This window comes from Juglans regia, chromosome 16 (genome assembly GCF_001411555.2).
Source record: "Juglans regia cultivar Chandler chromosome 16, Walnut 2.0, whole genome shotgun sequence".
NCBI lineage: Eukaryota > Viridiplantae > Streptophyta > Magnoliopsida > Fagales > Juglandaceae > Juglans > Juglans regia.
In genome coordinates this window covers 25,155,982-25,183,524 of record NC_049916.1, presented here as the reverse complement: position 1 = coordinate 25,183,524, position 27,543 = coordinate 25,155,982, and the positions used below count along the sequence as shown (strand labels likewise).

General features: G+C 34.3%; 2 protein-coding genes across 2 annotated transcripts; one reads left to right on the top strand and one right to left on the bottom strand.

The window, feature by feature from the left end:
- Positions 1–178: 178 nt before the first annotated feature.
- On the bottom strand, positions 179–6,159 carry LOC108984328 (probable LRR receptor-like serine/threonine-protein kinase At2g16250). Its single transcript, XM_018956246.2, has 4 exons — positions 3,256–6,159; positions 2,898–3,026; positions 2,198–2,220; positions 179–1,254 (listed from the first exon to the last, which is right to left on the bottom strand). Exons 1-4 carry the CDS (start codon positions 5,190–5,192, stop codon positions 641–643), a joined length of 2,703 nt encoding a protein of 900 aa, XP_018811791.2. The 5' UTR covers positions 5,193–6,159; the 3' UTR covers positions 179–640.
- Positions 6,160–23,451: 17,292 nt separating this feature from the next.
- Positions 23,452–24,573, top strand: LOC109019694 (glycine-rich RNA-binding protein-like). The gene is made up of 2 exons (XM_019002045.2): positions 23,452–23,651; positions 23,918–24,573. Exons 1-2 carry the CDS (start codon positions 23,538–23,540, stop codon positions 24,311–24,313), a joined length of 510 nt encoding a protein of 169 aa, XP_018857590.1. The 5' UTR covers positions 23,452–23,537; the 3' UTR covers positions 24,314–24,573.
- Positions 24,574–27,543: the final 2,970 nt, after the last annotated feature.

The window sequence follows — 27,543 nt, the reverse complement described above, 5'->3', positions numbered from 1 at the left end:
ATCGAATTAAAAAATTGGTCGAGACCTCTTGAAAATGGATGAAAAAACCGTGAAGTACAGTTAAAAAGAACGGGTTTTAACTTTGGATGGAAGGTTCACGGGAGAAAGGTTCCTTGTAAAACAAGAAATTGCGTGTAGAGGTTATAGAAATCAATCTGAAGTTGAAGAAGGAATGATTAGTGCTCGACATTCTAATCAAGCCATTGCTAGATTCGTCAATCCTCCAGGATGTAAAAAGACTAGAAATTAGTATAATCTTTCTTCTGTCCTTTCCACATTCTGAACACCAGGCAAGAATCTGATTTGAGTGAAGCAGCCATTGCAATCATACATTACATTCCACAAAAATGACTCAGACACCAAGAACCACCCCCTCAACCAAAAAAAATAATTCAATTACTGCTGCAACTTGTAGTCTGTTCTTACCAACAACAAGCCCTCAAACAGTTATGCACCACCTATGTTCTAGTTTTCCTTCAGAGAGTTTAGATGTCCTGCAAACACACCGAATATAAAATGGGCTTGAAATCCCAATAGCTCAACAACAAGAAGGGCGTGCCGCATGCAGGGTATCAGCAAACCAGTAAATGGGAAGCCTGCTGTATTATTGACAAAGAATCAAGAACATCCGTCCTCTGTGCTAGTCATGATCTGGTCTTTCTAGTACATCGGATGGTTCAGGAAATATCTCCTTGGAATGCCTTCTGCGGGAGGATGAACGTTCACCCCCACCATTTTGGCCACTTTGGCCACTTCCTTGCGAACCCGTAGACTGTTTCAAGCTACTTGCTCCTTCTGCTCTATAAGCGGAGGCAGCTGGAATAACTGTAACATCCAATGAGCTCTGGCGCCAGCTACCAAACAGAGCAGCATTCCAAGACCCTCTAGAAGAAGCAGTTCTAAGCTTTTCAGAAGTGGAATTTTCTTCCCTGACAACCTTTAAAGGATTTTCCAAAGCCTTGAGGATGTATCTCATTAAGGGCCGTCTTGAAGGCTTTGGATTGAGGCAAGACCTGGCAACAATAGCCATGGCCCAAACTTCCTCTAATAGATCCTCGTCTACAATCAGAGATGGATCCACAATTTTCGTCACAAGTTCCTTGTCATATATACTGATGTATGGCAATGTATTTTCAAGCCATTCCTTAACTTGAGAATCACTAGAGGAGCTGACACCGAGTTTGCCGGTTACTAACTCGAGTAACACCTTGCCAAAGCAGTAAACATCATAGGAACATATTGATGTCAATGGACCTGGGAATTTAAGAAAAAGGAATTTCAGCATTCGACTGCAGGGAAATTTTAAATTAAAGAAAACCCACCAGCTAATGTATGTAATTATAAGCTTTAGTCTAATTTATTTTTTGGCCATTTGTAGGAGAGGCAAACTATAACATTCTTCAGAAATAAACAAGCTAAGAAATTATCCAGTGCTAGAAAATATATAAAAGAAAAAATGCAGCATCTTGGATCGATTATATTTCACAATCTCTTGATTTGATGTAAATACTCCAACAGACTCGATCAAACAAAGACAAGGATAGACTACCCAACCTCTCAAAATCTTGATCATGATACCAGTTTCCCCTCTTTACTCAACCAAAGCCCATTGAAAAAACTCATCTATAAGGGACTCCAAGTTCTTGAACCTAATGTTATGTCAGCGAATGATTCCAGATGAAATGACCAGGACTAATAAACTTTGAATAACCACATGCATGGACTGAATTCCTTAAATATAACAAAGACCATCTTCAACATAAGGAATAGGAATTATGCTATCCAAGGAATAGGCTGAATTCTGTGAACAGTACAAGCCTTTTTTTTTAAGAGGACGGGACCCAAATTTTATTGATGCCCTCATTTATGGTGGAGGAATACCGTTAAAACAATCAGACACCTTAGGGTTGCAAAGGAACCAAAACCAAAGTGTAAAATGAAATAAAACCAGAAACCATAAACTAAGGCCATTAAACAATAAACTATACATAGTTTTTTTTTTTTGATAGAATAAACTATACATAGTTATAGAACAGTACAAGCCGTTAAACAGCCATGAACTTGATAAAAGGCTATACAAAGTCGAGATATAAGCAAATGGTTATTTATACTCAAAACAGATAAAAACAAATAAGGCATCCAGGCAGCAAAACCAATTTGGAAAACAAATATATAGTTACAACTAAAAATGTCTTACCAGAAGCACCTTGTTCAGATGATCTGCACATGATAAAGAGAAAAATATTATGACAATTTCATACAGGCATCATAAATACATAAAACTTCAAAAAAGTTAAGACAATAATGGGGCATGATTTGGTACACCATGAGCATGAAAAACAGCATTTATCCTCGGAAAAGGTAAAAAAAAAAAAAAAAACTAACAATAACAACAGGCACTAGATAACTTGTTTGGTGAATATTGTCAACTTCAAAAGTATCACAATAATGTCTACTCTTGCTCCAGGTTTTCCAGCACCAATTAGTTATACCATGTCTAATATCAACACCTGCATTTAGGATGCTATAGCAAAATATAACATTTTATTTTTCATTAGTAAGCATGGTCAACGCTTTCCTGCAGTAAACATTGTAGACACACTATCTCAAACATTAATCCCTCATCAAGTTAATTGGAGAAAAAGAAGGCTTAAGAGGCATATCATAAATGCATTTTAAAGGCAAAAGAAAATACCAAATTCAGATCAAAGTTTTTTTTTATGTAATTTACCTGTGCACCCGGTGGGTCTTAGACCCTTGATCTCATTCTCCACCTCATTCATGCGAGGGGAGGAGGTGTGGCATTTAAGCACATCCAGGTTTTTTCATTCATGAATACTCAGAATTTTGAAAATGTATCAACTCTTAACGTATGGAACTATCAGTGGAATACTTACTGTGGCAACCGTAGCATTCTGGTAATTCTGTTTTGATGAGTATCCCCTTCTTGAGTGCAGACCTCCCTCAGGCTCCCTAAGCGCACCTCAAATTTATCATCAAGAAGTATACTGCTTGCTTGAACATCTCTTTAACAACCAAAAGAAAGCCACATTAGTACTTGCATCAATAGGCGAAAATTGTCCAACTAGTAAGCTGTGTTACGGATACATTCATTTATAAGCATGCCACCAGATAGTCACTGACCATCAACAAAATACGAAGGCTATTAAATTTACTTGAGATATTCTGATCATACGTCATATATAAGAGAAGACAGAAGGCAAAGACTGAAACACAACAAGAGTCGTGAAATACCTGTGTACAAGTGGTGGAGTACATTCATGATGCAGATAACATAGACCCTCCGCAGCTCCTATTGCAATTTTCAGCCTTGTTATCCAATCTAACGACAGTAAACCATCATCATCTGAATTGTTGTTCCGGTATAAGGAGTTTGACAAGTCTCCATTCGGCATGAACTTGTAAACCAGGAACTTCTCGTGCTCATTCTCTAGGCAATGTCCCAAGAAGGGAACCAATCTTGTATGTGAAGTTTTACTAAAGAAATCCAATTCCAAAAGATATGCTTCCATTTTAATCGTACGCAGATCAATCCTTTTGATGACCACATCGATTCCATTCTCCAAAACACCATGAAAGAGATCCCCTGAATGGCCATGTTTGATGAGGTTTGTTTTGCTAAAGTCACCTGTGGCTTGAAGCAGTTGCTGATATGTAAATGTGTCTCCGAGACTCGAAAAGTTCATCACTAATCCAGGAGGTGGTTCACTGCCCTTGGGGGGAACAGGCCCCACACCAAACCCTCTTTGATTTGTGGCACCCCTCTTACGGGTGCATACTAGCAACAGCATAAACAATATGACCAAAAGTACAAAACCAAGTCCCCCAAAAACTGCGGCCAAAATGATTGTCGTTCTATTGCTCTTCCTCGAATTTCCTGCATCAGAAGGTTGTGCCGAGTTTGGAAGTCCAAAATTATCGAAATTCAGACCCCTCTCTACATAGAACGATGAGCACTCTGCTAAAGTCCTTTGACTTGACACATTTTGGAGGCAATTGCTGTCAAGAGACGCGTTACTTCTTGCATGGTCCGGAACGCTGCCTTTAAAGTAATTTCCAGACAGATCAATGAAACTGAATCTTTTCAGGGATGGCGTAAGACCACCATAGAACATATTCTGAGAAATATTGAGTACAGCAGAAATGGCATTCGTGTTCGAGCTATTGGGTAGCATGCCAGTGAAATTGTTGCCAGAGACATCCAGTAAACGCAATTCAGGCATTGACCACAGAACATCGGGGAGAGACCCAGTAAAACCATTGTGTCTCAGAACTATGGATTGCAACTGCGTCAAAGTAGCAAACAAATCAACCGGAAGCGACCCACCAAGAAAATTTTCCCCAATTATCATATTTTGCAAATTCCTCAACCCTCTAAAATCCTCGGGCACCGACCCGGACAAAGTATTGAAGCTGAGATCAAGGTCAACCAAGTTTTGAAGGTCCCCGAATTGAGCAGGTATCGAAGATGATAAAGTATTGCCCGAAAGATTCAAATACTGAAGCATCACTAGGGTCCCAATGCCCGGGGGAATCGACCCGGTAAAGTTATTCGAAGACAGGTCAAGAAAAGAAAGATTTCCGAGCGATGCAATTGGCGCGGGAATGGATCCATTAAGAGAATTCCCCGAAAGACCAAGAATTGAAAGGCGCAGCAGTCGACCCAAACTAACAGGGATTTGCCCAGTGAGGTTATTCTTAGAGAGGTAGAGGCTAGTTAAGTTGGTCAAATTTCCAAGACTCGAAGGGATAGTACCATTAACAGAACAAGACCGAAGATCAAGCACTTGGATGGCCGCCATTCGAAACCCGAACCAATCGGGGATCGCCCCGGGGAGCAAGAAATTCGAAGCATTAAAGGAAGACAAGAGCGTCAAATTGGCCAAGGAATTAACAGCGAACTGTGGATTTTGCCTGCCAACTCTGGTTCTTTGAAACCCAGAAATGTTCAAGCCAATGACTCTACCATTCAGGCATCTCACACCACGCCAGCTAGAGCAAGGTTCGGCCTTTCGAGGCCAGTCCCTGCTTCTTAACCCTAAAGACGATCTGAGGTCGAGCAGAGCAGCTCGCTCAGTGTGTGAACTCAGTGGCTCTGACTGTTCTAACGTGGATTCGAACAGCAACAATAACAAGAACCCAAAAGATACAATGCTTCGCCGACCCACCATAGTTCATGAACATTGACCCAAAGATCCAAGCATGGTCATTTCTCTCACTCTTAATGTGGACTTTTGTAATGAATGTTCAACAAGTGTAGCTATCTTTGAATGTAAGAATCACAATCAAAGATATCCAATACACCGAAAATGCATTTTTAATCTTTCTCCCCCTCTCTCTCTCTTTCTTAAAAAGGAGAAAAAACAAAACCACTTACCTCAAACTTCGGTTCTTGAAACACTGTTTGTGAATGTTGACAAATCTGTATATAAATTTTCTTTTGATATTATTTTCTCATCTTTTTCCTTCTCTTTCTGCTTTGTGTCCTCTCTCTGTATCTCTTTCTCTCTCCCTCTACCTACTCTGTGAGTTGTTCAGTTTCTTCGGTTGACGAAAGGGTGAGAGGGTGACGCAGGAAAAAAAAAAAACCAAAGCAGAGAGAGAGAGGGGTTAAAAAATTGGAAATTAAAATAAGAACAATAATTTAGAGAGAGAGATAGAGAGACAGAGTGGCATCAAAGTAAATCCGGGTTTGGTCAAGATTCAGGAACAGCTTTGGACTATCACACTCCCTCCGCCCTAAATCTAGAACAAAGCTTATTCCGCTGCTTCCCCCAAAAAAGGAAGTAAAAGAGAAAATAAGGCCAAGTCTGAGCTGCAAAATTAAACTGATACGACGGGTGGGTGGCAGGGACTGACTGGAGTGGAGGCTCTGTTCGGTGAACGGAGGGGGGGGCGGGGAGGGGCGTCGAGTGTCAGACACTGAACCAGGTCCGGCACCGGGTGTGTGCCAGCAGGGGGTTTGACCTTGACCCCGTTAATCCAACCCGGCGCAGCTAAGCCCAATCCAAAGCTACTGCAAATTTTGGAGGGACGGGGAAGTGAGGAAGAAAACTATTGATCATTTGCTCAATCTCTCTCTCTCAATTGGCTTAAGAAACCTGCGGAAGAAAGAGGCCCCTGTTTAAAGTTTGGCCGGAAAGTAATGGAAGAAAGATGTGTCATTTTCACATATACTTTTCTTTCAGATCCCCGTGGATGGGATTATCTGACACGACAATTGGTGTTAGCTTACTCCGTAAGGGCATTGGCATTCGACTGTCTCATTTTTTAAATTTAATATATTTGTGTTTAAAATTACTGAATTAGATATGCTTAATTTGATAAGTGAGATTAGATATAAAATTTTTAATTTTATTTTTTAATTTAAAATTTAAAATATTAAATTAAATTATTAATTAATATATAACTAGTATAATTATAAAATATGAAAAAAAAAATTAAAAAAATTATTATTTTGATTAATACAATGATTAATCTAATATTAGATTATAGTTAGAGAGGTTTTAAATTTATAAAAAATATATATTTTTTATCAAATTTTAAAAATAAATTTGATAAAACCAATACCAATACCAATGCTATGAGAGCATTGGAAGTAAAAAAATTTGAATAAAAGTTAAAGTTTTGGCTAAATTCAAAATTATTAAAGAGGGTAATTTATATTGGACTATCAATTCAAATAATAATATAATACAAATAATAATATAATATTAGATATTTTAATAATAATGTTATAATTTGTTCTATTTTGTAAATACATTCTATATATTAATTGATAATTTAATATTTACTTAAAATTATTATTTCTCAACTATTTTTTTCCTCAACCTAATTATTCAGTAGTAGCCATTGAGAATATTTTTAAAATAAAATATTATTTTAAAGATGAATAATCACTGATTTGGAAAAATTGATAAGTTTACTATAACTCAAAAGTGGAACTTTGAAGTTTTGAATATTCTAATTCATAACACTTTTAAACTATTTAATCAAAATTTGATTAGGCATTGACATTTGGTTAGGCAAATGCCTCTAACCCTTGGGTACTCCAAGCCTTTAAGTTTTATTTTTTTTATTTATTATCTACTTTTTTAAAAAAGAATAAAAGTATTCATCTTTTTATATTTTCATAGTAGTTGACTGTTAAATCAATTTTTTTTTTCCTTGTGCTTAGATCCATTATGTACTAGCATCGTATCCAAACAAAAAGATTATATTTTATAACAAAATAGCGACAAAATAATTTCACTTTCTATTATGATTCCATAAAATATTAATAAATAAGTTATTATTGATGATTGAAATGAAGAGAGGATACTTGTCTCATGAACTAGGTTCTTAATACATTTATTAAATATTTAATATTGTTAAAAAAATTTACATGAACAACTTAAATTATTTGATAAGTGTTATAATCATAAAAAAAAATTATAAACTAACATGATTTTATATAATATATTATATCTATTTTTTAATAAAAATAATTTTATAATTTAACGTATAAGATATATCAATTTATAAGTTATTTTTATAAAATCGCTAAAGTATTTATCAATTTATTTTAGATTGTCTTTTTATGTCTCCATTTTTCTCTAAAGTTTGAAATTTCAACAAAAACTTTTCAAAAGTGAGACATTAATGGCAATGACAATATCAATGTTGTTGACTGTAGCAATCCTTTATGATGGACTATCTAGCTTGGCCATGGCAAAAGCTTGACTCCTTTTTTTTTCTTTTTTTTTTGTTCTACCAAGAAGGTCCAGCTTGATTTATTGAGGTCTATAAAAAGGCTACAATCATAATAATGGATTATAATTAGCAGTGTTTCCGGATCTGAATTTATGAGGATAACATTTATGTCCATCAACTGCATTGAAATTGAGTGGTGTGAAGACTTACGAGCGCGCGAGAGGCTGGCTTTCCAATTGAGCTGGTTTTTGCAATTCAATAAATATAGATAGAAGTCATTATTAAGAATATTTATTTTATATACATGATATGACATCATGTAAATTATACATCTCTTCAAGTGAGTATTGAGAATAATCAACCTGAAGTAGCCACGCAGTGAGTACAAAGTGTACACTACTATTACGACTTCTCTCTAACATTACTATTTACAATATATCTTAATTGAACATTATTATTAAGTGCACTGAATTAATTACAGATCCCTTAAATACCTTTTTTCCCTTATATCAATTCACCATGAAGAAAGGCATGGCTACATCAAGGGATGCCACGTTGTAATTCTAGGTTGATGTTAATATATTATAGGTTACATTTAGATATTGAGGTGATCTCAGATGATTCGAGTTTATATTTGAATAGTAATGTTTTATGGATTTATATGCATTTGAATATACGAAATAGGTTGAAATATATATTTGAATGTATGAAATAAGTTGAGATACATTTAACTTTTTATGTGAAGTTGAAAAAATAATGAGTACTTCCATCAATAATTAATTTGATATAAGTTGAGATAGGTTTCATATCCAACATAGCTCGTAGTTTTCATGTAAAAACATTCTTCAAAACAAAAATCATATTTCCTAACAGTTCTTCTATATACAGTTGGTAGATACAATTAGCGTGTAGTCATCTATGTCATGTCAGATTTAAAATGAATAATTCCTCTCTCATTAGCTCTCTCTCTCATCAGCTCAGTCTCTCTCTTATCAAGTGTCTCCACGTCAACCATATTTGCACGCCGTTTACACTAAACGCTTGCGGCAAATGTATTTCTTTTCCTAATACCGTGTCCAAAGTTTATCTATAAATTAACTATATCCAGCACTTGATTAGTTGACCTTCTTTCTATTTAAACCAATATTTAACTGCGCCTTCTTTTATATATAATTAAAAAAAAACCACATGCATGTGTTTCGTTTTTACCGAAATGAAAATGTTATAGTCAACTTTTTTCACATTTTCACGAGTTACGTTTCAAATTATGTGCATTTTTTATAAAAATAACTTATTAAAAAAAGAAAAAAAATTTCATCAGCCACTATTCATCATTACATACCCTACATCTTATAAAAAATAATTTTATACTCTATGAAAAAATTATAGGTGTGGGGTGTGTGATGTGAACAGTAATTATTGATTTGTAGCAAAATTCTAAAAATAATATTATTTTATAAAAATACTAAAAATATGATTGTATAAAAGATTGTAAAAATAGTTGTATACTATTACTAAAAAATCGTCTCTTTTTATCAGATAAAATCGTCTTTATGATAATTAATTTCTTTAGTTCTCATTCGAGAAATATGAGACCCCAACGGCAACAAATTAGGTTTCATTTCAACCCTTGTTAAGTTTTTATTTTTATATTTTTTGTGATTGTTGGGCAATTAATTGGAGTACTTCCCGAACCATCCTATTATATATTCAATTCAAGCTAATTAAGAAAAAGACTGCTGCAAACCTATTTTACACCCATGACACTCAACTCGATCGAATTAAAGCTGATGCATGCATATGTCCCATGCTTTAATATCAACGGCATTCACTCCTTCTGAACATGAATTTTCTTAGCATGGTTCCATGTTCTAAATTCTTTGCTCAGAATAAAAAAGGAACGAGTGTCCTTTGAACTAAGTGTCACTATTTCACGTAAGATTAACAAGAAGAAAAATTATATTTATCATCTTTACACTACACACTATATATAATTTTTTTATTTTCTTTTTTTATTAAATGTGTGGTGTATGAATGATGAGTAGAAGAAATCAATTAGTTTAAGAAAAATAAAATAAAATAAATTTAAATATAGTGTGTGGTGTATGAAGATAATGAGTAATAAAACTCAAATAATAATACTTGACAAAAATATTAAACAATGTACCGTTGCAACATACGTACATACGAAGTTGTTTTGGTCAAGGAATATACGAAGTTGTTTTGCAACATATATACGTAGTTGAGACGAAACAAGACCTACCATTAATATGCATATTAATTAATCTCACTCGTTTTTATAACTGCCTAGCTGTCTCTCGAATTTAATTCAATTTGGGGTATATATGTCTGAAAGTTTTGTCACTATCAAAATAATCATCCCCATATTACTTTGCTTCTCCACTTTGACCATTCCATTTGACCGTTTATCAAATTTTTATTTTCTTTTTACTTAATAATTAAATAAGTAATTTTAAATATATTAATATATTTTTTATTTTATAAAAATATTTAAATGTATTAAAAAAATGTGAAAAAAAATAAGAAAAAAAAATCATTGGACGGTACATCCAGCAGTAAGAGTGGGGCGACAGAGCTATCATTAATGATGTTTCTCTACAAGCACATATACCGGTTAAGATGATACGAGAATTATGTACGTGAAGAGTGATGGATGTTGCTCTTTAGAGTCACGTATCCGTTGGAAATGAGGAAAAGACAAGGCTCAAGACCTATAAAATGAGGTTTAACCTTTTTGATAAAGTGCATCAATCAAAAAACTTAACTAGTAATTGTTAACTTAAGTTAAATTCCTCTGTTGGCCTTTTTTAAAGGGGAATATATGTGAGTTAAAGTTTTGTTAGTAGGAAAGCTTTGTGGGTATATTTGGGATGAGGAGAAAAAATGTGTGATTGTAACAATTTTTCACATAGTAGATTTTCTTCTCTGGACTTGGTAGTTTTTCTTCTGTTTTGGAGGTTTTTCACTTAAATTATTGTGTTGTTATTATTTCTCTATTTTTCTTAATATTCCTACAAATAGTGGATTCTAAGGGGTGAATTTAAAATGTTCAAATTCTCAACAAGTAATGTCAGATCCCAAGTCCTTTTGGTGGGGTGGAGCTTTGGTGTGGTAATGTGGATACGTACTGTCTAAAGAGGTTATGTCTAGGAGATTGAAATTTATGTGGACCATTGTAATCCTTCAATATTTCATGGGAATTTACTTAGTGAGTACTATTTTTTTATACGATAAAATTCATCAAGACAATGTCAGGAAGTAGGCAATGTTAGAAATTTGATGAGAGAATCAATTTTGGCTTGTGGCAAGTATAAGTCAAAGATGTTTTGATTAAATCAAGATTACACAAGGCGTTGAAGGGTAGACCAACCCCTAAAATCAACAGTAGTACTAGCGTGATTGGTGAAACAAAGAGCAGATCTGTAATGAGTAATGAAGATTGAGAGGATCTAGATTTAAGAGCAGCAAGTGCGATATGTCTATACCTGACCAAGAATGTTCTTGCAAATGTATATGGACTATCTACGGCAAATGAATTATGGGAAATGCTTGAAAAGTTGTATCAGACGAAGGGCGTCTCGAATCGAGTGTACCTGAATGAGAAATTTCATATACTACGGATGAGTGAAGGTACGACTATTTTAGATCATTTAAGTGTTCTCAATGACATTGTCGCTGAGCTAGAATCTATTATAGTTAAAATTGATGATGAGGATCAAGCATTGAGGCTCATATGGTCTCTTCCACCTTCCTATGAGCATAAGAAGCCTATTTTGATACGTAGAAAAGATAAAATAATTTTTTCAGAAGATAGTAGTAAACTATTTTCTGAAGAGATAATACTAGGCGGTAGAAGTAATGGTCCACTTGAGAACTTAGCAATGGTAGCAGCTGGTAAAGGGAAGAAAATGAACTCCTTGAAGAAGAAAGCAGTTTGTTAGGGGTGTGAACAATCTGGGCATGTCAAGAAAAATTGTTCAAAAGGTAGTGCAAGTTCGGCAAGTGGCTCCAAGTCAGTAAATCAAGGTACTGGAAAAGAAGCTAATTTTGTGTCTCTCTCCATAGAAGACGATATCCTTTGAAAGGGGATATGTATATCCTCATGGCATGCCGCTAATTTCAAAAGTTGTCATGATAGAGTATGTGTTAATGTTAACAAGTCTACAAGTTTGCACACAGGCATTGGTTTTGCATTGATGTAGGGTGTGTGGTGGAAATTCATGTTGATAACTGATAAACTTCCAGGAAAACCAAACGTGGAAGTTACACTATAATTTTCAGCAAGGTTGTTTTCTACTTGGGACGAAGTGAAATGCTTGAAATTGGTTTATTCTAAGTGAGTATGCTTTTATGGTGGAGCATGATAGCGGAAGCTATAAAGATCTTCATCGAGGTGGAGCGTGACTGTAGGAGCAACCAAAGTTGCAAGGTGGAGATTGTTGGGTGATGCTCTTTGGAGTCCCACATCAGTGAAAAATGAGGAAGAGGTAAGACCCAATGCCTATAAAAGGAGGCTTAACCTCCTTGATAAAGAGCATTAGTCAAAAAGTTTAACTAATAACTTTAGTTAAAATCCTCTGTCAGTCTTTTTTGTGAAATGAAAATAGGTATGAGTTAAAGTTTTACTAATATAAAAGCTTTGTCGATGTATTTTGGATCAGGAGAAAAATTGTATAGTTGTAACAAATTTTTACATAATGGATTTTATTTTAATTAATAAATTAATGTTAAATTTAGAAATAGAGACAAAATATTTCCTCAATACCAAGGAAGAGAATCTTCTTCAAGTTCCACGAAGATTTAGCTCTGGTTCTTCTGAAAATTTTGAAGTTCCACCAAAATATCTGGCACTCGGAGTGATCTGATGACCGATGAGGAGAGGATAGTGGAGAGTCAACCCCATTTAGTGGTCAAAACACTGTTTTGTGTCTGAAACAATTAATGTCAATGCAGGTCCCAAGCAGCAACAATGTTAACGACCGACGCCAACAACATTAATGTATAAAAAAGGTTGAATTAACTGTACGTGGAACTGAGTTGGCACTACTATTGTCTCTTCGTTTTTCTTTCTTGTGGACGTATATATTTTAATTTCTTCCATAATATCAAGATATTTTTCAGTTTTTTTTTTCTTTTTTAATTTAAGGATTTTAACGTAAGAATAATCATTATACACAATATCAATATTCACAATTTGACGTGGTTGAGATTCAAAGTACGAATACACGTGATTTTAAAATACCTTAAAATTTTCAGAAAATCAGTAATTATATATCCATCGTTATGTATAAATATATATCGTGAATAAAATGCTTTTATTTAAGAGAATTCGATGACTATTATTCGAAAATAATTATATATTTATATATAATAAAGACTTATTATTTAGAAAAATGATTATGAGTATGTGTTTGGAATAGTGACATGAAAAAGAATTGAATGGCATTACTTTAGAAGATTGATGTGAAATAAGTTATATGATGCGTAATGAGAATATTGAATGGAGGTGGACAAAATCATCGTCCTTCTTAATCATCTGCGGTAGCTTTTTCACTCTCGCTAAATTATTGATCAGTCAGTCAACCACTACTTGCTGCGTAGCGACGTAGCCAAGGTGCGCCACTTGTTGGGGTGCTACCGCATCTAAAAATGATCTAAATTATAAATTTAAATTTATAAATATAAATATAATTTAAAAATTATATAATTTTTAAATTTATTAGTATATATTTTGTATAAGTTGTAGTATAATAATATGATCTTTTTATAGATTGTCTTCACCAATACAAGTCTCACACTTAAGTAATGTGAGACTCTTGTTTTGTCTTGACAACTTATAAAAGGGTCACCTTACTATACTACAACTTACATAAAATATTAAGTAAAAATTATACTTAATACATACTACTATATTTATATATAATATAAATAATAAATAATTATAAATATGTATAGTATAAATATATATTTATATAATAAAATATATAAATACGGGGCGAGGGAAATGTGGGGCGGGGTTGGGCCCTGCCCACCCCTAGCCCTCGCTAGAGGGCCAGATGCAGACAGGGGTTACCCACCCCGCCATGCGAGGGTGGGGCGAACGGGGCAGCGAGACTCCACTGCCCACATGTCAGCTACAAGTCATATTAGATTTGGAGCATGTACACAGTGATACTTCTTTTGCGCTACTCTGCCCCCCAAATGGCCCTTAATTTTTTTTAAAAATTGCTAGTCTATCGGTTCATACTCACCGCTTGGTTTGTCCCCTTTACGTGCCATGTCATTTGGAATGGCACGTTGCATAGTTATTTTTGTTATTAAAAAAATAAAAATTAAAAAAATGAAATAAAACCCAGGAAAGGGATTTCATTTGAAAGTTGGAAATTCCTCCATTTGGTACATAAACAAATTTCCAAAAAGGGAGAAGAAGAAAATGTTAAGCCAACTCACCAACGCCTTGTTCAACCATATAGGTTAGGTTTGGATATAAAAAATATTTTATCTCATTTAATAATTATAATTTTCTTAAATTTTCACACAAAATATAATAAATAATTCAATTTTTTTAAATCTCAAAATAATAATAGTATAAAAAATAATATTTTAACTTTCATCTCAACTCAATATCAAAACCTTCTCATAATCTCTTCTTCTATCCATCTCTATTCTCTGGTTTTATGAGATATTTTTTCTCCCTCTTAATTTTCCCAGAACAAATGGCCATGTTTGAATATGAAACATTTTTCTCATCAACCACTATTTATCATCCCACACCATACGAAAAACATCCACATACCCTATAGAAAGCACCTCCACACCCTATGAAAAAGCTGTAGGTGTGGGGTGTAAGAATGAATAGTGGCTGATGGATAATAAATCCCTTTGAATATATAGAAAAGAAGAATCTTTGATTGGCTAAAAGGCGACAACTCTGCCAACAGTAGCATCTCTCTCCCATGCTCTTAGATAAGGGTGGACAGTGGGGCCCCGCCCCCATTCACCTGGCCCCACATGGCTAGCCCGGTGGGGCAGACAACCCCGCTCCGCCCATGCGGGGGCGGGGGCCCCTCCCCGCATCTAGCACCCCTAGCGGAGGCGAGCTTGGGCCATGCCCCCGTTTAGATGTTTATATATATATATATATATATATTATATACATATATAAACATAAATATATATTTATATCTATATTTTACAAATTGTATATATATAAATATATATTACAATTTGTTAGACTTGTTCACAAAGTATGCACTAACAAATTTAAAAACTACTTAATTTTAAAATTATAGTCATATTTACAAAATTTAAATTTATAATTTGGGTCTAAAAATGTATTTTTAATCACTTTTAGATCTAGGAATAATTTTTAAACCTAATGGAATGTACTCCTTTTTTTAAGTAAACATAAGGCGGGACGGATTGGGAATCCATCCCGCACCCCACCCACGGGGATGCGGAGGCGGGGGTGAAAGCCCCAACACTAACCCCATGCTGGGCAGGATGAGGGGAAGGGGTGGCCTTGCCCCATAAGGGGGGGGTAGCACCCCTACTATCAGAGTCTCAAAGAAATTTTAGGAATTCATCTGGTTCCATGTCCATCTTGTTTTCTCTATGATTTTGTGTTAGATCTATGTTCTTTTGTTGTTTTGCTTCAACCAGAATTTTATGTGGTTTCATGGTTTTGAGCAGTAACAACCAAGCTTGAGCTGGAGGAGGTATGGGCAAAGATTAGCTTGTACCTAAGCTTGAGGCTAAAATTGGACCAATCATTGGAAGATATTGTGTCTCAAGATTTGGCAAAGGGTGTGATGGTTGGATGAACCTCCAATTTGGTACTGAGTGTGTAGCGCTTGAGTTAGAGGATTTGATTCTCCAAGAATGATCAAACCAAAAATCTAATCTTGTTGAAGACTACCTTTTTCAACAGTTGAGTCACAAAGTAATTTTCTGGTGGTTGGCGACGTGAGGGAGGGAGGGAAGGGAGTAAGATGTTAGGCTAGATTGTACTTTTGTATTTTGTTTCTTGCATTTATTTTTATAATAATTATGTGACGTGGCATGAGCAATAAGATTGATCAGTAATACCCAAGTGGCACATAGCACGACCTTTTTTTTTTCTCTGATCATTTTCTGTTGTTATTTCAATTCTTGATGTTTTAAAGAAGATGAAAAAGTATATTTACACTCGGCAGGGGAACCCCCGCGTACCCATCCATTCACGTGGACAAATGAAACATTGTGTTTCATATACACCATCTCATTGAGTCTTTGCTTTCTCCCTCCCTTCCCTTCATCATAGACAGAGCAAACAGAGCCATATCGCTCTTCCCTCTATTGTGCGCCCCCCTTCACATCTTCGTCGCCCCTTTCCTTCCACACACAAAGGTCGCCGCAAGCCATCGCATTGAGCAGCCATCGTTAAGTCCTCTCCATACGCCTCCTTATCTAACTATCTCTGCTTGTAACCCTTTCTTCTTCGAGATATTTTTTCCCATTGTATGCCTCACGTTAATGCCCTCCGTCCCTGGTTTCTGTCGTCGATGCCTTTAATTCCCTCTCATTCTTGTATGCCCCCGTTGTACGCCTTACACCGAAAGTAACCTTAAGCTAAACTCTAAGGTTTTTAGTTGACCAGTTCAGGCTTTCTGTCTCTCTCTTTTGGAAGAAGAACAATAATGACCAAGTTTAGGAAGCTAAGTCGACCTACAGGTCACCGAATGTCCATGCTCAGGATAATATTGTCCTAATTGGTGAAGCATGAGCGCATTGAAACCACCGTTTCTAAGGCAAAATAAATTCAACGCCTTACAGATAATATGGTGCAGCTTGGAAAAGAGGGTTCCCTCTATGTTGCTAGGTGTGTTGCTGCTTTTCTTGTTGTGTAATGCTGTGCAAAACACACACACCAATAATGACAAATAAAGTAAAAACAACACAGTCAAAAACACAAAGTACAATATACGTGGTTCTGCAAATTGTCTAAGTCCACAGAGTTCCAAAAATCTTATTAAACAGAGGAGATTACAATCACTCAATCTCAACTCATATTCTCTAGGACTTTTTGCTCTATCACACAATATGCACTCACTAGACAATTTATCTCTCTCAATATATACTTGAGGCCTTCCAAGACATATCAAAATATGACATATATATAGCACACGGCGTGTAAACCCTAATCTGGAAAAACTGTGTACTTCACTCGGCCAGCGTGTTGAGCGCACCTCTAGCGAACAGCCAAATGGACATTGGCTTAAGCGGGGTGTCGAGCAGGACTCGAGCAAACACTAGAATTTACGTCTTGCTCGAGAGGAGGGCCGAGAGGGCCTCGAGCGAACTCTCGGACTTGAGCTTATCTCGAGCGGTATGTCGAACGATGTCGAGCGAATTTTGGCTCAAGCTAATTATCGAACCAACTTTCAGCAAATACATTTTTCAGCTCCAAAATCAGTCTCAAAATATACCCCAACAATCTCCTACTTGGAGACTGGGTCTCCACATACTAGCCATTGTTTGTAGCCAAGCCCTATCATCTCTGCAGCTCACATCTCCCTTCTTTAAACTAGAAAACGTACTAAAGTCAAGTCCGACTTCAATTTTTCACGTACATCACCCTTAGTCAGTACATCTATTAGGCGACTCACAACTCCCACTGCACTAGGAGTATCCGGTCTCAAACCGATCTTGGTAACCTTAGCCAACTTTTCTATGCTTTCATGAGGAATGACAAAGCTGACTCACTTTGGCTTCCTCACACGTTTTGCCCAATCAAGTCTGCCTTTTTGCACTCTTGTATTTCCATGCACATCAATAGACCACAGAGATAAGGTTTTTCTTCAGATATAGAACATGTTTGTCTTGTTGTAAAATTCACACACTCCTATTTGGAAGTGTGATGTGCACATCACTCATTCCCACTACATCCAATGCCTCTCCATTAGCCGCATACATCTTCCCAAAATCACCAATAACATAATTTTGCATGATTTCTTGATGTGAGGTGCTATGGAACGAAAACCTTGAATTTAACATACAATTATCAATTGGACTGTGCACTGTGCACTGTGCACTATAAGAAGTAAGGCATCATGAATTTCTTCTGCCACTACGTTCACAACATCATTATCAACACTTTTTTGATTCCTACAGTTTCTCTTGATGTGGCCCGGCTTGCCACAACTCTAGCACATGATCTGCTGCGCAGGTCTTATCTTGCTTTTTCCTCTGCTCTTGGAGTTTGACCTGTCATATCCTCTGCCCCTATTGTTAATAATCAGGGTCAATCCCGAACCTGATGACTCACATAAGTCTCTCCTACGTACCTCTTCAACAAATACCACGTCACGTATGTCATTGTAGTTCAGTTTTGTCTTGTTGGTTGAACTACTCACAACCATCATCATGGCCTCTCAACTATTTGGCAATGATGCCAATAGAATCAACGCTTTGATCTCATCATCAAACTCAATCTCTACAAAAGACAGTTGATTTGATTATATTGAATTCATTCAAGTGTTAAGCTACATACATACATTCCGACATATTCAGATTGAACAATTTCTTCATCAAACGCATTTTATTGTTCGCCAACGTCTTTTCATACATACCTGACAAAGTCACCATGAGATCCACCGTGGTTCTCTCCTTACTGACATTGTGTGCCACTATTCTGGACAAGGTCAGCTGGACAAGACTTAGAACCTGTCGATCTAAGAGGGTCCATTTAGTATCATCCATGTTCTCTGGCTTCTTTTCCAACAGTGGAAGGTGAAACCTCTTCCCATAGAGATAATCCTCGATCTGCATCTTCCAGTATCCAAAATCAGTGTTGTCCAACTTCTCGATCCCGGATGCGATCACTTTATCTCCAGTCATCATTTTCCTTCAAATCCAACCTTAACTCTTGATATCAGTTATTGTGTAATGTTGTGCAAAACACATACATCAACGATGACAAATAAAGGAAAAACAACACAATCAAGCACACGACGCATAATATATGTGGTTTGGCAAATTGCTTACGTCTACAGAGCTGCGTAAATTTTATTAACCAGAGAATATTACAATCACTCAATCTCAACTCACACTCTCTAAGACTTTTTGCTATTTCACATAATATGCACTCACTAGATAATTGTTCTCTCTCAAAATATGACATATGTATAGCACATTGCATGGAAACCCTAACCTAACAAAATTGCGTACTTCGCTCGAACAGTGTGTCGAGCGTACTTCGAACAAATAGTTAAATGAATATTAATTCGAGTGAAATGTCGAACAGGACTCGAACGAACATGAATGTTTGCTTATTGAGAGAGAGAGAGAGAGGGGGGGAATTTAATGGATTAGCATCATTGGAACCGTAGGAGTACCAAAAAAAAAAAAAGTGGTTTGATTATTTAACTGCAAAAAGTTGTCCTTGAAGTGTAAAATAAACTGAGTCATTCAATTGATCTAGCTAGGGAATTAGAGTTAGGTTAGGAGTAAAGCACTTCCTCTTTTAGGGTATCGAGAATAAATGTAACTACCAACAATAATGTCCGATTACGAAGTTTATATTGAACCTAAGCTGTGTCAACCATTATTGTTTCGGCTGTAAATTCGTCCGTAATCAAAGAAAAGCTGCACAATTAAGTGGACTTTTCTATCCTTTTTTGCTTCAAAGTTGCAATCACTTTAACTACGTTCGTGTATTACATATTAACTACATATGACTTTTTATTACGGGCATATATATATATATCTTTCTATAACTTAAAAGAGGCTATCTCTATTACTATTTGATGAACAATAATAAACAGTAAAGAGGCTATCTCGATGGTGGTGGTGTAGTGGCGCAAGCGTTGAGACCCATTTCGAGTTGCTCGCGTGCGGCGAAGGGAAGAGTTGCAAAGGGGTTTCGACGGTAGGGTTTGCTCGTCGGCGTGAAGGGAAGCCGGTGACGTGGTCGGTGACACCCACGGTGGCGCACGGCTGCTTGAGGGAGGAGATCGGGTGAGAGGGAGAAGCCGTGGCTGAGCGGAATGAGAGAGAGGGAGAAAGAGAAAGTGAGGGGAAAAGAAACTTTTTGGGATTTAAATCTAATCCTTCATCATAACTTTCCAAATTTGATCAATGGTGAAAATTTAAATACTAATTTAAATTAATTTAAAATAGATAATTAACATATAAATATCATATCAAAAATAAATTATCAAATTTAATTTATAAAATACTAATATTTCATCATTAAATAAATAATGAAATTTTGTTAAATATTTTTAAAAAAGTAAAACTATATAAATAATTAGAGTTTTAACATAATTTAAATATGATAATATTCTTAATTAACTAAAGAGAACTGTTACAACTATCGAAAAAGTAGTCCGAAAATGTGTTCTGAATGTGTATTTCACTCTTTTATTTTTATTTTTTTTTCATATATATTTTTAATCATCATAAACATTTAAAAATAAAAAATAAAAAATTCACAACATCATTAAAAAACACTTCCTTAATAACTAGATAAAAAAAAAAGGTGAGAGAGGGAGAAAGAGAAAGCGAGATGAAAATAAAACTTTTTATAATTTAAATCTAACCCTTCATCATAACTCTCCAAATTTGATCAAATGGTACAAATTTAAATACTGATTTAAATTAATTTAAAATAGATAATTAACATATAAATATCATATCATAAATAAATTATCAAATTTAATTTATAAAATACTAATATTTCATCATTAAATAAATGATGAAATTTTGTTAAATATTTTTAAAAAAGTATAACTATATAAATAATTAGAGTTTTAACATAATTTAAATATGATAATATTCTTAATTAACTAAAGAGAATTATTACAACTAACGAAAAAGTAGCCAAAAAATATGTCCTAAATGTGTATTTCACTTTTTTATTTTTATTTTCTTTATTTTCATATATATTTTTAATCATCATAAATATTTAAATAAAAAATAAAAAATTCACAACATCATTAAAAAAACACTTCCTCAATCACTAGATAAATAAAAAATAAAAAATAGGCAAACGTCCCTTGGACGTTACCCTACTGCTAGTATCTATATATATATATATATATTCGTATAACTTAAAAGAGGCTATCTCTATTACTGTTTATTACTGTTCATCAACAGTAATGAATAGTAAAGAGAGTTTTTTTTTTCTTCGCATGTTTGTTTGATTTTTCTTTTCTTTTTTTGGTTCGTCTGTGTGAATACCAGTGTGTGACGTAATACCACAATCGTGCATGGAGAATGAGAGAAAGGAAGAAAGGAAAAGTGGAGAAAAATATTGATTTTTGGGTTTTAAATTCCAACCCTTCATCTTTAATCTTCATATTTAATCTAACGGTAGAAGTTTAAATATTGATTTAAACTAACATAAAATAGATAATTAAAATATAAATATTCTATCATACACTTAAAATTTACTTCAATTTATAAAATATTAATTTTTAATCATTAAATAAAAGATTAAGTTTTACTGAACATTTTTAAGAGAATAATATTATATCATATAAAAATCAATTTTAATTTATAAAATACTAATTTTTCATCATTAAATAAATGATGAAATTTTAATGTACATTTTTAAAAGAAAAAAAAGATCTAATTAATTTGAATTTTTAATATAATTTAAATTTCATAATAAATGATGAACATAAATAAAGAATAATTTTATTCTTATATATTAGACTATTTTAATATTCAAAATTATACTTTATTTTTTTCTTCAAATTGGCAGATATGGCAACCACTGCTAGAATACATATAAATGTATATATATATTAGGGATTATGGAGCACGCCAGGATAGAGACTTTCCAAATTAAATCACGTTTTGGGCCGAACCGAATTGCAGTGACTATAGGCCCGAAGCTAGGAATCCTTTTTAATTGGGCCTAAGGCCTATCAAACATGTGGATTCCAAATTTCAAACCGGAGTATACAATCTTATAAATATCACATCAGCAATAGTTACAGCTGTAAGATATATAACATATATTTACATTCCAAATATATACGTAAATCTCGTATATTTATTTTAAAAAAAATTATATAAATTTGAGGATATATATGAAATAATTACTTTTTTAAATGTGGATCCTATTTTTTAAAACAATCAATGTGAATGACTTGTACACTTTAAAACCGAACTTAATTTATTTTCGTTTAAAACATGTATTTCTTTAACTGTACTGTTTTAACTACGCCCGTATACGTCAAATACATCGTATTAAATGATGGTGGTGTCCTTCCATTAAGAATAATTATATCTGTTATTCAGTACGAAAGATTGTAAGAGAAATTTAAAATTAAAATTTTCTTATAAATTAAATATTGTTATATCAATTACATATAGTATATTTTGTATATGAAAAAATTAATTTTATTTTTAGAATACATCTTATTATTTTTTAAGACAGAGAATGCAATATATAAATTCGGTCCGTGAGTCACGATTAATTAAATTCGGTCCGTGACCATATATCGGTGTTTTCTGAATCAAATTTGGATCGGCTAATTTGATTGTCGGGGGCCACATTTGTCTCCATCAGCCTCAAGAGATATTTTTTCGGGCCAGTAAATATGGGGGTCCTACAAATTGTATCAAGGAAAGAGTCACGGGACTGAGGTGGACCCTACTACCTAACGGACGCTGTTTTCTTAACCAGAGTTTACAAAAAAAGGTAACGTTAGATAAAAGTATTGCAGTCCTCCCGTATATATATATATATTTTTTAAATCAAGATTTATTTATTTTTTCAAACGCTGGAAATACACATCCGAAAACTTCAAAATATAATTTCTTGTTTATAAATAGAGAAAAAATATTTATAACTATAAATTATACAATTGATACGTAATTATTTTAAAAAAATAAATAAAATATGAGACTTATATAAAAAAAATAAATTTTTTAATAATAAATTTTACTCTTTTTTAAATTAATTACACAACGATTTTACGCATGTTACGATTATACGTAAAATTACTCTTATAAATAATCATTTTGGTCATCTATCTCTTGCTGCTTGGTTACCGTTCCAAGGTTATTCTTATGAGCAATCTTGTAGAGTAGTTTTTTTATCGTTAAAATTAGAATAATTATATTTAAAAAATTTTATATTATACATTATCTACATGTCATAATTTGATTTGAAATATAAATTTTAAAATTTAAATATTTAAAATCAAATTATATCGTATAAATATATATAATGTAAATACTTTCAAAATAACATTATGGTTAAAACTACCATTTTGAGTTTGAGATACATACTGCAGCGTGCTCCATTGATTCTAATTCTTTTGACAAGGGACTTACAATTTTGAACATGATCTCAAACATCTGTACAGATTTACTGCGTTTAATATCTAATTTATGATAGTCCCGTCATTGATAATGTCTTATAAATTTTACAGTCGATTTATTATTTTATTATTATTTTATTATTATTTACATAATATTTAAAAATATCTTACCATCTAAACGCAATCTTAAATTTCAGAGAGAGATAAATATAGCGCGAAGATAATAATGAAAATAACGGTAGCATACGGTATTTCCTATCCATAATGATAATATGCATTTAGCTGTCATGGGAGACAGACTGGTAACGGTAACCAAACATGTGGGCTCAATCGCCGCTCTAAATTTAACTAGAGTTAACAACTGTACTGCGTCTCCGATTTATATATATCCTGAGGGGCTAGAGACTTCTTCCATATAGCTCGTGTTTCCCAAGTCTTCTTCTCTATTTCTCTGCTTGTCCCTATCTTAGGGTTTTCTTCTCAGTTATGGCATCTGCAGAAATCGAATACAGATGCTTTGTCGGCGGGCTCGCCTGGGCCACCGACGACCAGTCCCTGGAGCGCGCTTTCTCTCAATTTGGCGAGATCCTCGAATCGAAGGTCCGTTTGACGTCGCAGAGATATCGGATCTGACTCGATTCGGCTTTGCCATCCAAATCTGATCTGATCTGCTCTGTTTGTGTTACTTGATTCTCTATGTGTTACTATCTCTATGAAATGATTCTTTATTACTCTCTCACACAAATCGGTACGTTCATCTTCTGCTTTGTTACAATAAGGCGAAGATCGATCGGTTTCTGAAAACTTTGTTGGATTAATCTGTAGCTAGATGTGGTGGATCTGATTATATCCGGTTGTTATCTCAGATTATCAACGACCGCGAGACCGGGAGGTCCAGGGGATTCGGATTCGTTACCTTTAGCACCGAGAAGGCGATGAGGGACGCCATCGAGGGCATGAACGGTCAGAACCTCGACGGTCGTAACATCACAGTTAACGAAGCTCAGTCCCGCGGAAACGGAGGAGGTGGAGGCGGCGGTTACAGCCGCGGAGGTGGGGGTTACGGTGGTGGTGGGCGCCGTGAAGGTGGAGGCGGGTATGGCCGCGGTGACAGAAGCTACGGCGGAGGTGGAGGCGGATATGGAGGTGGTGGCGGATATGGAGGTGGCGGGTATGGGGGTGGCCGTGACCGTGGGTATGGTGATAGTGGGTCCAGATACTCGAGTGGTGGCGGCGGCGATGGTGGTAGCTGGAGGAACTGAAGGGGCTAAAGGCTTAGTCGGGTTTATATCGTTGATTTGAGTGGCTGTAGTCTGTAGAAGATAGTTGTTTGGTTTGGTTTGGTTTTATGGTTTCGATTGTGGTTTTGTTGTTCCTTTCAGTTTGGTGCTCTCCTTTTTGACCGATGGTTGCTGTGTTCTGATGTTTACTATCCCATCCCCAGAAAAGAGAAAATATACTCGAATCGAATGGAATATAGATCTTCTCCTACGCATTCTGTTTTGCGTAGCTTTTCCTTCAATTCTGTCACTGAACTTCTCTGCATTTTAAATAACATGCATTTTAGTAATTTCATCATGTTGATACGTGATACAATGAAAGATGAGCGATCTTTTTGTCCGGAATGAAAAAGTGTCTCAATTTATGTAATAAGACGAGGTTTGGTAAACCCCATCAGAATTTGGAGAATCAAACCGATAATTAACAAACATATCTACTACCATTGGAGCTAAAAAAATAATAATATTCGTCGGTTTGCCGCACTAGTGGTGCCAAGGGCAGCTACTTATCAAAGTTCAATCTTTCGACGCTTTATATCAAATACTTATCCAATTCTATAGACTACCTTTTGATACTTGATAGCGATAGATACTGAATAGATCATCTTAGAGCACTCTTATTGGATTAGTTAAATTAAAGTACATTTTTTATGAATGTAAGATGAATTTAACATTTAGCTATTACATTCACATAAATTTCTACATTGGAATAGTCACTTTTTCATTATATGACAATAAAATAATATAAAATAAATTTAACTTTGACTATTCGCATCAAATCTCTAAATTAAATTATCCATTTATTCATTATATAGTAATGAATAATTAATAATTTTGAAAATTTTTTAATTTTTTTAATTATGAATTTATTTTATTTTATCATATTTTACTATTCATAATATTATATATTAATTAGTAATTGTATTCTAATTATATTTTTTCAATTGTCATTTAAAATGGAGAGAGAAATAATTTATATTAAAAGGAGAGAGAAAGAAATAATATAAAAAAGATTTAATGAATGAATAGTGTGTTCTAAATTTAAAAATTAGTTTAGACTTTACTGTAGCTATATTCCAAATATTTGAAATATAGCTAATTCAATGTGAGAGATTTTATTACCTAATAGCTAAATTCTCATTAGATTTAGCTTTTAGCTAATCCAATGAGAATGCTCTTAGTGTTGCTTTCGGTCTCACCAATATTTGACTGGCCCTTACTTGAACTATATTGAATTTAGAATATTGCATATACATCTACTTAATCATCTTTGTTAATCTTGTTACAAGTTTAGACGTTCGTTTATAGCCAATATAGTGATGTTCTGTACTTTAGTGTATTTTAATTAAATAATTATTTTAAATACTGGATCTCTTGTTTTAAATTTATCGAATTTTTTTGTTGAATTTTTTTTATGACTTTTAAGTTATGAAATTTATTTTAATATGCTTTTTTTATATTAATTATTATTTGTATTTAAATTGTTCTTTGCTTTAATTTATTTTATTGTTAGACTTTAATTATTTTATTTTATTAATATTGAGTTGTAGTGTTTTTATTTGACTCTTATTTATTTTTATTGTATATTTTTCTTTTGTTGGACTCTTCTATTTTTGGATTAGACCTGTTTGAGTGTGTTTTATTTTTCTTTTAGGCCCAGTCCATTCGGTCCCCAGCCCACCCGTGAGCCTTCAACCCAGCCCACTAAATACCCCCAAACGGCATCGTTTGGTCCAGCCCCTAGGGCTTCTTCATCTATTCTTTTCTTCACATGCGCCCCGTTGCTTTTTCACCTCCTTTCTGTTTTAGTTTTCATCTCCTTCTTCAATTTGTGTGGCTGTTTCTTCTCTTATTCTCCTTCTTCATTTTATGTCATTTCTTTCCTCTATTTTTCATTGGGATGCTGTCTGCTACTTCCTTCCATCCTATTTTCGGTTCTTCCCCTCTGCAAGTCAGCGAATGCTGCCACTCATTCCTTAATTTTCAGCCGGTAATGATTCCATTTCCATCTCTTTAATTTTTAGTTTCTCTTTTGTTGTAAAACCATTCAAATCTCTTCCTCTTTAGCATTTATTTTTCATTTGTTTTTCTCCATTTGTAGGTTTGTCTGTGAGCCTCCATTGTTGTACTTTCTCTTAATTTGTCCTTACTAATTTCGTGGCTCATACTTGTGATTTATTCCCATTGCATTCCCTTTTGTTTGGTCTTTCATTGCTCTGTTTTACACTTTTTGCCATGACCTTTTCTGCCCATAAAAGCCGTGAGCTTCACTTGGTTTCTTGATATTTTTTGTGCTTGCCGTGAGTTGCATCTTCCAGCCATTATATTCTAGATTTATTTCAGTTAATTAGCCATTTTATTCCAAAAATATCACTTCGTTAAATCTAGTGTTCGTGTGCTTGATCTTTCAGAAATTGCCTTTTAGCACTGTCGTGACATTAATAGAGCTCAAGTTCAAGGCTCTAGTAACTCTCCGTAAGAGTCAAGTAAGCGGAGTTTCTATGCTAGATTTTGTATAAAAATATAATGAACTGAGGTCAATTTTGAAAATGTGCATGTTGTGTTATAAAAATAAATGTTAAACGATCTTAGTTATATATTTTGCATTGCTTATGAGATTCTCTATAAAAATAAAGTATTTTCTGGCATGACTGGTGTAGACATGAGCTTATTTTTTACATTCTGTTATTGAACTTAGGAAAATATGAGCGAATATGAAAATTAATAATTTTTACATGTGACGTGCAGATATTTTGAATATGTTTTTGGAAAATGTGAAATGATCTAAATTTATTTAGTACTTTGTTTTGGAACGATTTGGCATTTGAAAAGCCTTTGGCATGACGTTCTGATTTTGTTTTGACTCTGACTTTGATTCTGATGTGATTTTGATTTTGTTTTGTTTTGATATGTGACCCTATCACGGGAGATAATAGTGACCTCTGGCCCTGTCACGGGATACAACAGTGATCTCTGGCCCTGTCATGAGATACAATAGTAACCTCTGACCCACCACAGGATATAATAGAGGTTTTTTGTTCTGAGTGCAATCAATTTGATTTTTATGGTGATTTATGTTATGCTTAGCTTTTCACATAATGCACAACCCTACCATGAGGGTTAAACATGATCTCTGTTATGATATGATATGATATGATAAGATGAGGATATTCAGTTATGCTCTGTAAAAAGAATTTTGAATAAGAATGTTT